At 55.2% G+C, this 13,219-nt stretch overlaps 1 protein-coding gene across 2 annotated transcripts; it reads left to right on the top strand.

Moving 5' to 3' along the window:
- The first annotated feature begins 166 nt into the window (after positions 1–166).
- Positions 167–13,019, top strand: GPD1 (glycerol-3-phosphate dehydrogenase 1). Of its 2 annotated transcripts, none has more exons than XM_037883875.2 (8): positions 167–1,650; positions 2,695–2,872; positions 4,560–4,700; positions 5,280–5,418; positions 8,735–8,847; positions 9,244–9,477; positions 9,930–10,036; positions 11,236–13,019. In XM_037883875.2, exons 2-8 carry the CDS (start codon positions 2,765–2,767, stop codon positions 11,330–11,332), a joined length of 939 nt encoding a protein of 312 aa, XP_037739803.1. In that variant the 5' UTR covers positions 167–1,650; positions 2,695–2,764; the 3' UTR covers positions 11,333–13,019. The 2 variants fall into 2 exon arrangements, with proteins under 2 accessions (XP_037739803.1, XP_037739802.1); XM_037883874.2 differs by lacking the exon at positions 167–1,650 and adding an exon at positions 1,797–1,949.
- The last annotated feature ends 200 nt before the right edge of the window (positions 13,020–13,219 follow it).

The following is a 13,219-nucleotide window of genomic DNA, read 5'->3' on the forward strand; positions in this document are numbered from 1 at the left end:
CTGGGCTCCCAGCCAGTAATTGCCACTCTCCAGCTGCACAGCTCCGAAGGCAGCGCCGCCGTCAGCAGCAGCACAGAAGTAAGGGTAGCAGTACGGCAATCCCCCCACCCCACACGCACTCCCTTTTGGGTCAGGACTCCTACCATTACAACACTGTGAAATTTCATATTTAAAGAGCTGAAATCATGAAATTTGCAATTTTTAAAATCCTGTGACCATGATATTGACAAAAATGGAATATGAATTTGGTAGGGCCCTAGTTATTTACACTGAGTTTTATAAAACTACCTAAAAATCAATGGAATTAGCATTAGACAAACAAGGTGGATGAGATGATAATTATTGTACCATCTTCTGTTGGTGAGAGAGATAAGCTTTTCAGTTTGCACAGAGCTCTTCAGGTCTGAGTCTCCAGAATTTGTGTGGGCTACCAACAGGCTCCATCTGAGTCTGCCAGACCTGAAGAAGAGCTCTGTGTAAGCTCGAAACTTCTCTCTCTCTCTCTCTCACCAACAGAAGATGATCCAGTAAAAGATATTTTCACCCTCCTTGTCTTGCTAATAGCCTGGGACCAACACAGCTACGCTAACACTGCATACATGGATTTGGCATGACACACGAAAACGAGTGCTCTCACTGCTGCTCGGAAGCTGCAATTAACTAAAATTGTCTGAGCAGTACGTGTTTGTATTACAGGTTGTATAGTGCTTTAGAGAGAATCCCCACATCATTCCTGTAAGGGAGAGATCCTCCCTGGCTACAGGTTAGGGAAACTACTTTGCCCAAAGGCAACCTTCCTATACCTCAAACAGTTGTTGAATGGCAGCACTGGGATTAATGTAAAGTTCTTGTGTCCAAGTCCTGTCCTCAGCCCCATTCTCAGAATCAGTATATTGACCCCTTCCAGCAAAGTATAAATGTTTTCTGAAGAAAATGTAAAGGAGCATGTGGTTTATGGGTCAAAGCGAGAAAGTCAAGACTGCAAGGTCCTCTTCCTGGTTCTGTCACCTGAGACCTTGGGTGCAAGTTACTTCACTTTGATAAAGGAAACATAATCCTCAGGCTTGAGAGAAACAACTATTTTTATTATTTAAAAAAAAGAAAAGAAAGGGTGTTCCTGTCTCTGAGCCCTAGCGGCTTATTTCTCAGATGCCTCCTTGGGCATGTTGATACTGAGGCCTGCCGGTTGCTTCAGCTATCAAAGCCCATGTGCTTCTTACCAACCCTCCCAGGCCTCTGCCCCAAGTAGCTCATCCGTAACCTTGCACTGCTTTTCAACCTTATTTATTAGCTTGCCTTGTGGCAACCATCAGTCTCTGGGCTTTCAAATGAAATGTTCCAACCCACAAAGGCCTCTGTTGTCCCTCTGCGTCCCCAACACATTTGCTGGCTCCAGGATCAGCCTTGTGCTCTGAATGGCAAAACCCTGCCTCCTGCATAGTTTGTCCCTTCAGTGTAAATGCTGTGCTTCTCTCTGACCTCTTCGTGCCTTTGGCTCTGAGGCACTGATAATTTTGTGCCACTCAAGTGATTCATCCGCAGCAGAGATCAAGCCAGCCTTTACTGTGACTGGCAGGTGCCACCCCAGGGCCCACAGCAGTAATGAGCCTCCCTGCTTGTCTCCCATGGCCCTCAAAGCGCTTTGCAAAGGTGAGTAAGGGGCAGTCTGGGAAGGGCAAGGCGTGTTGAGGGGGGAAGGCACGGACCCCCCTCTCCCTTCTCCTGTGTCTCCACTGCCGCCCCCCCCCCCCCCCCCAAAAAGAAGCTGGCCAGGCGAGAGGCGAGACTTGCGGCCTCTGGGGGCGGGGTTCTCTGCCTGGGGGCGGGGCCCACCCTGCCTGGGGGGCGTTAAATGCCCCCCGTCCTGGTGGGGCGGCGCAGTCGCCGCCTGCCTCCCCTTCGCCGACCATGGGCGGCCGGAAAGTCTGTATCGTGGGCTCCGGGAACTGGTGAGCATCCCCGGGGGCCGCGTCCCCTGCCGCCCATGGAGCCGAATCCCGAAGCCGGCCGCGGAGCCTGCGCTTGGGGCGGCCGTGGGCGAAGCCGGGATTCCCGTCCGGGGCGGCGGGTCCCAGCCGAGCGGGTCAGGCCGGGACCTGGCCGTCCCGGGGCCGCCCCCTGGCCGGGGTTGGGGGCTTTGCGACCCGCTGCAGCTGCCTCGGAGCCCGGCTTGGATGCGCGCCCCCCCGCGGTCTGCCCCCTTGTTCTCTGCCCCGCCGGAGCCCTGCCTGTCCCCTCTGCCCTGCCCTGCCCAGCTCCGTCTGCTGCCTGTCCCCTCTGCCCTGCCGCCCCTGGGCTCGGGGTTATCCCCGCACACAGCCAGCGGCCCTGCCCCATTCCCTGCCCCAAGGGTCCTTAGCCCTGTTAACCCCCGGCTCCTTCGACCTCCTCCTTTGACACCCCCCCCCCCCCCGCAGTGGATCTGTGGGGTGCCCTGGGGCCCTGCCGGGGGCTCTGGTGGGACCAGTACCCAGGCGAGTGCCAGCCCTCCCCACCACCAGGGAAAAGACTTGCATCCAGTCCCCTTTCTGTGACCGTGGCCAAAGCCGGGGGCCTTGCTCTGCCGGGGCCATGTGGGAGAGCCCGCTCAGAGATTCTGCTGCTTAGGACCCATTGCCCCTTCCGGTGCCTGATTGTGCTCTCCCTCTGTGACACCCCCCCCCCCCATATATCTGCCTCCTCTGCTCCCTGCAGGGGCTCAGCCATCGCCAAGATCGTGGGCCGCAATGCAGCCAAGCTGGAGCAGTTTGACACCACGGTGAACATGTGGGTATTTGAGGAGGAGGTGGGTGGGAAGAAGCTCACCGAAATCATCAACACGCAGCACGAGAACATCAAATACCTGCCAGGGCACAAACTGCCGCCCAATGTGGTGAGTCCAATATTTTTTTGGGGGGGGGGACTATTTCACCAGTGGGCAGACTCTGTAGTCACATCAGGTATAGGCTGGGGAGATGCATGGAAGGTTCCTGGTGTTTCACTAGCACCTTTTGCTCCAAAGCACTTGGAGACTGAGGTGTTGCAGCCAGCTCTGGGCTGGAGGGCAGCAATCGAACATTGCACAACACACTGCAATTGGGCAAAGACCTGATGAGCAGCTATCCTCAGGTTCCAAAGCTGCCTGGATCTCCCACTCAGCTCCCTGGGAAGCACAAACTAACCCTGCCGGAATGAAGTGATTCCAGGCCTGATGCTTAGACTGCTAAGCCACCTCTTTCAACTGCCAAAGCACACGCCAACCGATACCCCAGGAACACCTTCGTGGGCCACTGAAATGCAGTCAGTGCTGGGGTGGGCCCCAGCAGCTGTTCTCCAGCACCTAGCAATGTCACATGACCTCACAGGCTGGGAAGAGGCAGAGGCATGTCTCCTGTTGAAACTGCTGGGAGGATTGCGGGGGAGCTTGGGGGTAAATGCCTCCCTCTCCAGCCACAGCAGAGCCCTGAAATGCAGCTGTGGATAGAGGAGCTGGCTTGTGTCTCTCCCAGCAGAGTGAAGATCAAGGGGGGCAAGGCCTGTTTTCAAAGGCTTGTCTCCTTGGTGACAGAGGTAATAAATAACTATCTGCTTGGGAGTCGTCTAACTGAGCTGGTTCCCTGAGGCCAGGACACAGAGGGAATGGCTTGTGCAACCCTTGCGGGGATGGCTCCTTCTCAGTTACTCATTCATGCAGTGACCTTGCCCTGTGCACCGGCCCCTGGCTTCTCTTACCCCATGGAGCCCCGCTCCCCTCCCCGCTGTTTGGCTGACCCTGTTTCTCACCCGTGCGCATGCTCTACCGCAGCCCTGACTGATGCAACGGGTGCCCTAGTTGCTCCTCACACCATACTGGATGGGAACCGCGCTGCATGTCTGGTTGTGCTTCAGGGTGTCAGGCCTGCGAAGAGCCCCCTTCTCTCCAGGGGTCTGTGGTGTTTTAGGGGCAGTGACCTCCATTACAGAACCATGTGCCAGCAGAGGAGCGGGGTTAAACCCAATTAAGACCCCCAGATAGGTGTGTGGTCTCCCCATCCATCAGCCTCATCTCCTGTCCCCACCCCAGTCCTCTTGGATGGCCTCTCTCTTCCTGTCCTGGCCATAGGCTGAGCCTTCCTCCAGGTGGTGCTGTGCCATAGAATCATAGAATATCCGGGTTGGAAGGGACCTCAGGAGGTCATCTAGTCCAACCCGCTGCTCAAAGCAGGACCAATCCCCAATTTTTGCCCCAGTTCCCTAAATGGCCCCCTCAAGGATTGAACTCACAACTCTGGGTTTAGCAGGCCAATGCTCAAACCACTGAGCTATCCCTCCGCCCATCTTCAAGCCCTGGCTGCCTCACTGGACCCTGTCCCAAAGACCCTGCTTGAACTCTAGGATTGAGGGGAGAAACTCACGTGGCTCCTGACTTCAGGTGGGCTGTGTCCTTGCAGAACATGCTTCCTCCACAGGGGAGCCTCTGGCAGCCCCCATTCCCCACATTACCTAGTAATGCCCAGGGTTTTACAGGCCCCTCCTGGCACTAGGTAGCAGATCTGTGACAATGGACACAGCTCCTTGGTGATGGGCCCGTTCCCCTGCAGGTGGCGGTGCCAGACCTGCTGACGGCCGCAGCTGGGGCAGACATTCTCATCTTCGTGGTGCCCCACCAGTTCATCGGCAAACTCTGTGAGCAGCTCAAAAACCATGTGAAGAAGGAGACCATCGGGGTATCGCTCATCAAGGTGTGAGCAGGGGAGCAGCATCTAGATGCTGAGCCTCTGAGCCTGGTTCAGAGGCGTGGCTCTGTGCGCTGGTTGGCAGGGCATGAGCTGGGTAGGGAAGGGAGCTGGGTTGTAGCAAGAGGGGGCCAGGTCTCTAGGTGGACAAGGAGCTGGGGAGGAAGAGTCTAAGGCATTTTTCACCTGGAAACTGGGTTTCATGGGTATAACAGGCACGTTCAGGCCGCGGCACGGAGGGGAGCAGCAAGCGGGGTAACTCAGAAGGAATAGGAACAGGGTACTTGACTGTGCGGGGGGAATACTGCTATGGCATTGGGAGAGGGTGTGTGGGATGAGGGGAGACTATGGACCAAGCATTGGGATTGGTGGAGGGATAATGGGTCATGGGCGTGGGGGTTAGGGCACTATGGAGACAATAGAGATCATCAGGTGGGAGACCGAGGCATGACGGTGGGCCATGGGCAAGGGTTTAATGCAGATGGGGCACGGGGAACCCAGAGCGCAATGCAACTGAGGGAGCTTGGGAGTTACAGGGCATCCGACCCCCTGGGGCAATAACCACTGCTCCTGGTTGCATCGCAGGGGGTAGATGAGGGCCCAGAGGGGCTGAAGCTGATCTCGCACGTTATCCACGAGTGGCTGGGCATCGAGATGAGCGTCCTGATGGGGGCCAACATTGCCAACGAAGTGGCGGAGGAGAAGTTCTGCGAAACGACCATTGGTAAAGAGCCAACCCCCCCACTGTTTCCCCCTCAGCCTGGAGCCAGGGAGGGGGCAGGGCTAGAAGGGGTTAAAATACCCCACCCTACTCAGGGGCTCTACCAGTCTTCCCTCCCAGGACAGGGGTCCTGCCTGCTGCCCACCCCAGGCACAGGGCTTGGGGTGGGGGTCGGCAGGGAACCCCTGCAGGTGTCATGCTGAGGGAACTGATGCCATTGCTTAGTTGGGTGGCATTAGAAAAGTGACTCTTCCACCCCAACCCATCCCTGCACCATCGGGGTGGGTCTTTGAGCATCAGCCAGCTTCACCAGTATGACTGTGTGAATTTTCTGGATTTTCTGGCTTTGCACCATTGGCAAGGGGGACAAGCCTCTTGACTCCAAGGGGGCTGGAGCCTTGAGGGGGAACTGAGCAGAGGCCATGTGGCATCATGTTAAGGGAACTTCTGGTGACACTCTCCCAGTCTTCCATTATCAGTAGGGCAGCTGGAAAGCTCAGCTGATGACAGGCCCGCTGTGTGGCCTGTTTGTTAAACATAGAAGCAGCCAAGATCAACAGAGTGGCTGGCTGGCTGGCTTGGGCACCTCTTCCGTTCATGAAATTCAAAGGTGGCTTTGGCTTTAAAAGCAGGCAAGACCCTGCAAAGGGGGTGGGGGGAGGCAGGCTGGAATGTTGTAAACCCATCATGCTCTTAGTAGTAATCACGGGGGTGCCTAGCAGCCAAAGCCCCGTTGTGCTGGGTGGTGTACAACCACACAGACGGTATCAGTCCAAGAGCTGGCAGGACTGAGGACCTTTTTCATGGCATGGGTGCATGTCAGTTATATCTTGGTGGATACACCAGAGAGGCTTGGAGTTGGTCAGGTCTCCTGGGAACTATTTTGGGGATATTACTTTATCTAGCATTGTAGCCTGAATGTGGCACTTTCCAGCCATGCATAGCAGCCATGTCCTTGTCCTATGGGGTGCCACTCAGGCAAAATGCAGACAGCAGAGGAGCAGTGTTGCAGCATGAAAACCAAGAGGCTGAGCTGGGTCTTGTACCATGTTACATTCATGGGTTTTTTTAATTTAGGGCAAAAATTTCAAACTTGGATGCTTGGAGTCAGGGTCTTTGAGCCCTTCACTGGCCTGGCTTTCAGAGGGGCCAATACCTGTTGAAGGCAATTGGAGCTGCTGACTATGAAGCCAGGTCCTGCCCATTCCTAAATGTTGATGTAGGAGCCTGGCCCCATGTCTGAAAATCACAGCCTCTCCTGGTCCGTTATTAAAGGTGGGCACTGTAGCTCAGGGACACTCCTCCAGTCCTGGGTCTTTGCCTGCTAATAGCTATGTTTTACAGTAACATCTCTTCCTTCTGGGTTATTTGCTGTGTTCAGAGTCTCCACCCCTGCTGAATGTGTTGTTTTAATTATTAAGAAATATGCCTCACTCATACAGACCAGAGCTGGTGAGTCTGTTTACAACAGCTCCTTCTAGACACCCAGGCCACACCTGTGGCTCACCCTGCGTTTGTATAGTGCCCAGCAGTAGGGACCCCCCCAGATCTGGAGAGGCAGTGTGGGGGTTATGGTCATACAATACTATGCGTCCGGTCAGGGTAGGATTGTTCCCTGCAGCATCTGTCACAGCGTATTAAGAGCAACTTGGGTCCAACCGCCATTATGGTTGTACAGGTCAAAGCCTCCACTGCGCTTCCCTGGGGAGCTGTTGGGGGATTAGAGCGGAGAAGCAGTGACCCAGTGCAGGTGCCTCGCCCCTTGGGGATCTGTCGTGTGTGTTCGTGTTTGTTGCCCCCGCAAGGAGATGAGTGACTCACACATAAAGGTGGCATTCATTCAATTCAAGAGCAGGCAGGGAAAGCCAAGCACGTGTTGTCCCTAATTAGGTCTCAGCATGTTAAAGTCATGCCAGACTTGCTCTGGGTGTAGGCTCCTTATTAAGTCAAAATCGTGATTCTGTCTCCAGTTGAATTAGCAACAGGGCTCTGCAACTGCTTCATGTTCCAGTAACATTCATCAATCCACTATGAGAGTAAGAGTCGAAGCCTGGAGCAGAGGGACAAGGGGCATAGGTTGGGGTGGCGGTGGGGGGAGAATTTAGGGTTTTGTAATGTCAAACAGCCAGGCTGTGGTTCCCTTTATCACTGCAACAGCTGCAGGCTCCACACCCCTTGCTGCTGTCAGCCCTTGATAGACCATCTGTCTCCCACGATATCCCAAGGCTAACGACTGATCCAGTCTGTGTTTGTCCAGCATCCATGCAGGAGCTTTGCAGTAGGTTTATTTCTCCTTGCCTGTTGATGCTTTCCTCGGTCAACACTTTGAGGACTTTCCATGTGGGCACTGTCTGTGTATGTTCAGGAGTGCTGGATGAAATTCAGAGGGACCCCACGGGGGTTGGCTCACGCTGCCTGTTGGCCTGGCAAGACTTGGATTTAAATTATATTTGGAGGGTAGGGCTCATGCGCTGCCCTTCTGCCCCATCCACTCAGGGAGTCTCAGAGCACTTCACAAGCATTAAGCCCCCCGCTCCCAGCAGCCCACAGAGGTCACTGTTGTTCCCACCAGGGCTGGCACCAGCGTTTTTGCCACCCCAAGCGGCAAAAAAACCCAAAAAACTTGCCGCCAAGCACAGTGGCGGAGTGATGGTGCGGCCGCCGAATTGCCACTGAGCGTGAAACGCGCTGTGACGGAGCAGCTGCCGAATTCATGCCCCCGCCGAGGGCAGATTGCTGCCCCAGAACCCGATTGCCGCCCCTTTACATTTGACTCCCCAGGCACCTGCTTGGTTCGCTGGTGCCTGGAGCCGGCCCTGGTCCACACTGTGTGTCAGTTTCCCCATCTGCACCATCTGGTTGTTACTATGATGTGTCAAACTGGGTTGCTGGAACCCTAGGAATGGAAACCAGGAGTCCTGGCTGTTAAGCCCTGCATTTAGCTGATCAGGGTGAGATGCCATGTGTAGCAGCTGGAGTTGTGTTCCTGTATTAATGATGTGTCCCAGAGGAGGGAATCCTGCTCCGGAAAAGGCACCTCTGCTTCCTTTTGCAGGTAGGACTCTGGAGTCCTTTTGTGGAGCCTCGGCACAGGGGCTGGACCAGTCCATGTGTCATCTCTGCTGCCCTAGTGTAGATAAAACCAGATCCCTCCCCACTGCTCTGCAAGGCCCCAGCTCTAACACCTGGCAAGAGGGGCTGAGCTATCAGGAGTGTGGAGGCATGTGTTCATCTCCCCTACTGGGCAGGTTGGAGGTGGGCACAATCCTCCTCCAGGGTGTCCGCCAGTAACGCTGCTCCCCTCCCACCCCCCTTTTAGGCTGCAAGAACCTGGAGCATGGGCAAATCCTGAAGGAGCTGATGCAGACGTGCAACTTCCGGATCACTGTGGTACCGGAGGCTGACACTGTGGAGATCTGCGGGGCCCTCAAGGTGCATGAAAGGGCAGGGCATCGGGTTAGCAACAGGCCTGGCCTGCCATCTCTGCAGGGCATTTAGGGAGGCTAAATGGAGAGGCCCAAGTTGGACTTTGGCTGGGTCACCACTGGCACAAAGCATCATGGGAGCAATGGGGAGGCCTCAGTGTTACACCAAGTCCAGCAGCATGCCCATGCTGAGGCAAGTGGACATAGTGGGAAGGATGCCACCTAGGTCTCCCATCCAGGTGCTGGCCTGATCCACTCCTGCTTAGTTGACACTCTGAGCAGGAGGAGCAGATATGGGCCCTCAGGAAGGTGCCTTGATGCTCCAGGAACATGCAGGCAGCTTGTGGCACTGACAGGATGAGCCCTGCTGGTAACAGGCTCCTCTGGGCTGTCATCCCCCCAGAACGTCGTAGCTGTAGGGGCTGGTTTCTGTGATGGCCTGAGCTTCGGAGACAACACCAAGGCAGCTGTGATTCGCCTCGGGCTGATGGAAATGATTACCTTTGCCAAGCTCTTCTGCAAAGGCCCTGTCACCTCGACCACCTTCCTGGAGAGCTGTGGGATCGCCGACCTTATCACCACCTGCTATGGTGGCAGAAACCGCAGAGTGGCAGAGGCCTTTGCCAGGACTGGGAAGGTGTGTGCCAGGTTGGGGAACATTGGTGGCATCAAGGACCTGAGCCTCCTGGTCTTTTGTGGGAGGAGGAGGGATGGGGGTGGGCAGTAAATGGGCTGTAGCAAGAGGTGCCCTGTCCTGGTGGGTCGGAGCCCGGTGGCCTAACTTTCCTGGTGAATCTGGTCAGCACTCACTATCCCTGCTGCATTGGCTCAGCCAGTGCTGGATGCTGCAGAGGAAAGTGTAATTCCTCCACACCCATAATTGGACAGAGCTCTGCCCTGACACAGCCCTAGTTCACAGCTGTGAGCCCGTAGGTCAGATCCAGGCGGTGGCTGCTCTCTGCAGCCCATTTAGTCCTCCCCTGTGATGAAGCTTTCCGAGCTGGGGAAGGAAGGACAGGCTGGGGGCCGGGGGCTGCAGGTGAATGGGCCCAGCTCACCTTGCGGTTGGGTTGTATTTGGCTTGTTTAGTCCATTGAGCAGTTGGAGAAGGAGATGCTGAATGGACAGAAGCTGCAGGGTCCCCAGACGTCCGCCGAGCTGAACCACATCCTCAAACACAAGAACCTGGTGGAGAAGTGAGTGCTGTTGCCCCTCCTCTTGGCCTTGCCCATGGTCTCCCTTGGAGCCCCACCTATGAGTAGGTCGGGCTCTCTGGCACATCCCAAGCCTTAGCTCTGCACCCACATGTGTAGTAGAAGTGGACCTGCCCCAGAGTCTGGATTGTCTGCCCCAGAGATCAAGGTCCTTGGTGGAGACAGAGGGTCAGCCTGCTAGCTCCGGTGAAATCCCAGCAAACCACCAGTTGGGCAGCTGGATGGTGGCAGCAGCTCATTCCTCGTTAGCTGATCTGGCACTTTGTCCCTGCGTCAGTGTCTCTCTTGTTGCCCATATAGCTTTTGGAGTTCGCCTTTCTTAGGCTCCCAGGCCGCGGTATTGTCGGGCAGTGTCTGCCATTGTCACCAGCTCCTGCCTCCCAGTCTGGTTCCTCATTTATGAGCCGTCTGGGTAGGTGCCTAGTGCATGTGAAGACAGGCCTGCCTTGGGGCTGCACGTCAGCTGCTCTGCATGCTGGATTGCAAAACTGCACCCTCCTTGCCTGATATGGGAACAGGAGCTCCAGTCTCCTGCAACCACCCCAGCCATGGTGGTTTTTTAGAGCAGGTGATGCTGCTCTTCTCACGTCAGGCCAGGTAGAACTGGTGCTAAACCCAGAAGAGATCATCTTGGTGCAGCAGTGACTTGCCAGTTACCTCTGAGTGCAACCACAGGGTCCTGACTCCTGTGTATGCAAAGCCAGGCATGTAGCTGTGCAGATCTCGTAAGCTAAGTAGGGCCATCTAGGCCAAGACCTTGGAGGGGAGACCTGTGGGAAAAGCAAGGTGTTACATTTCTGATTCAGTAGGAGACACTCTTCCTCCTGGATTGGTGTTGAGCCCCAATGCCCAGCAGAGGGGTTGGGGAGAGGTGTCACCTGTTGAATGAGGCACCAAATGTCTGTGGTCGTTAAGATCTTGTCGCACCGAGTGCTAATGCCAGGATCGGGGCTGTGCTCTATCAAGGTCCGGTCTGATCTGCCTCTGTAGTCTCGGCTGGATACACCAGTCTTCATTTCCTGCCCCAAAGTGCTAAGTGCTGGTAAGCAAAAGATGTGGGGTGCAGGGATCCCTGTTGTTCCTGGAGCTGATGCTACAGAGGTTGAGACTCTGTCTGTATTAGAGATGGATTTGCCACCATCAGTGCTGCATAGTGCATCACTTTGTCCATCTGCCCATAGGTTCCCCCTCTTCACTGCTGTTTATCAGATCTGCTACGAGGGCAAACCCGTCGCTGACTTCATCAACTGCCTCCAGAACCATCCTACCCACATGTAACTAGGCCCGAACCACTGAAACGGGGAGAAAGCCGCTGACGCAGCGTGAGCCTTCATGTACAGAGACACTGGATCCTCCATGAGCCATGGCAGACCATGAGTAAGGGGGGTCCTTCCCATCGCCCTGGGGCTGGGTAGCCCTCAGCCTGGCGATGCTCTCTTGATTCTATATGGAGGCACCAAATTAAACTCCCTCCTTCTCTGGGGTGTCTAAAATTTGCTGGTCCCCAGGATATCCTCCTTGGGGAGGACATGGCATCATATTTCTCATCAGTGATGCAACTGGTGCTGTTCACTGTGCGGCTCTTCTGGGCTTCCTTCGTGAGCTGTCTGTAGATGAAGCATTTGGAGGTTGCTTTGGCTGTGAGGACAGTCTACTTTTGCGCGCTGTATCCCTGACGGGGCTGCCTGGCAGGGCAAAAGTCCCTTGTTGTCTGCTGCACTGGTAGTTTGTTACTATTTTTTTTAGCTTACCCTCCCCGCAGCGAGGGATTGAGAACATGGGCGGACACCTGCCAGATTTTATCTGTCCACTGCCAAACTCTTTATGATTTTAAAAGGGGTCATTGATCCTCATTTGTATAATCAGCCCCAGGGCATAGGAGCACCCGCACATGAAACACTGCTCCCCAAAGTCTCTTCCAGTGCCTTGGTTCCAGCCCAGCCCTGACTGAGACAGTGCCAGGACCCAATCAAACTGGTGAGGGTGAGGTCTCATTTTTGTGCCAAGATAACTCCACAGGTGTCAAAAAGCAGCTTCCCAGGGCTGTGTCCACTGCAGATTGTTAGAAGCAGCCAAAGGAAGTTCTTTGGCCTTTTACTCTGCAGCTCAAAGCAAACCCCATTGGATACTCAGATTCCTGAATCCTCTCCTGTCCCCTGTGACTCTTGGGCCGCTCTGCCTTGCAGCTCCCTGTTGTGTCCCATGTAGCTCTTCGTCCCTTCTGAGCTTTGTGCAGCTCCTGTCTGGCTAGTGCAACCAAGGGACTCATGTCCCTAAGTCAGAACTGCAGTGGGCTCCCCTACCTGGATGGGTGGGTTGCTGGCTGTGAATCTTGTTAGCACTGCACCTTCCTGAGCAATTGGGCCAAGCTGCTTTTAATCAAGAAATGGGCTGGACCTGGAACAGCCTCCTGGCCCCCAGAGCATCTGGATTCTGTGCTTTGGGCCTGTCTCTGCTTTTACTTGTGTGCCTTGGAGGCTGCACCCTCCCTGATGTTCCTCTCGCTCTTGCCTGTGGGCTCTTTACAGGCCCAGGTGGGGAGGCTGAAACTGTCCACTATAATAGGGGCCATCAGTTGTCAACTGAGCTGCATTTCCCTGGAGTAACCCCTGACCTGGAGGCTGTGGGAGGGGAGACATTCACCAGCACAAAGGGGAGTTGGGGTCCCTGTTGATTTTCAGTGGGCATCAGGCACCTTGCTGCCCTATTTGCCTTTGAAAATGGCCCCTCAGCTAGCAAACCTGTTACAAGCCTGTCTGAACCCTGTCACAAAGCTGGATAATTGCTTGCTACAGCTTCACAAGGTTGTGGCCTCCCAATGCCCCGGGCTGGGCTCATGGGTGTGAGTGAGCAAAATGCTCTCCCACCCCCAGCGCTGGATTTGCCTGGTGTCTCTGGCTGGCTGAACGTGAAAGTACTTCGATTGTGAATGTTTAATTAAAATAATATAGGGACGTGAAAAAAACCTCAGCCCCCAGTCTCTGCAGTCTCATTCTGCTGGTGCTGGCTGGACCTAGGGCCAGTGCGAGGCCAGACTAGTGCATCCCCACTGTCCCTTCTGGCCTTAAAATCTCTGTGCTGTACCCCAGAGGGATGGTATAGAGCCCCTAGCGGAGGCAGGTACAGCTGAGTGGCAGGGCTGGCTGCGGGGTTCCAGTTTCTAAC

The sequence above is a fragment of the Chelonia mydas genome, chromosome 20, assembly GCF_015237465.2.
Source record: "Chelonia mydas isolate rCheMyd1 chromosome 20, rCheMyd1.pri.v2, whole genome shotgun sequence".
Classification (NCBI taxonomy): domain Eukaryota; kingdom Metazoa; phylum Chordata; order Testudines; family Cheloniidae; genus Chelonia; species Chelonia mydas.

What these genes read in the sequence shown, in the direction of transcription:
- GPD1 (XM_037883874.2), top strand. Translation starts at nt 1,909, where the DNA reads ATGGGCGGCCGGAAAGTCTGTATCGTGGGCTCCGGGAACTG. An exon ending in ATCGTGGGCTCCGGGAACTG is followed by an intron (nt 1,950 to 2,694) that starts GTGAGCATCCCC and finishes TGCTCCCTGCAG; the next exon opens with GGGCTCAGCCATCGCCAAGA. An exon ending in GTTCTGCGAAACGACCATTG is followed by an intron (nt 5,419 to 8,734) that starts GTAAAGAGCCAA and finishes CCCCCCTTTTAG; the next exon opens with GCTGCAAGAACCTGGAGCAT.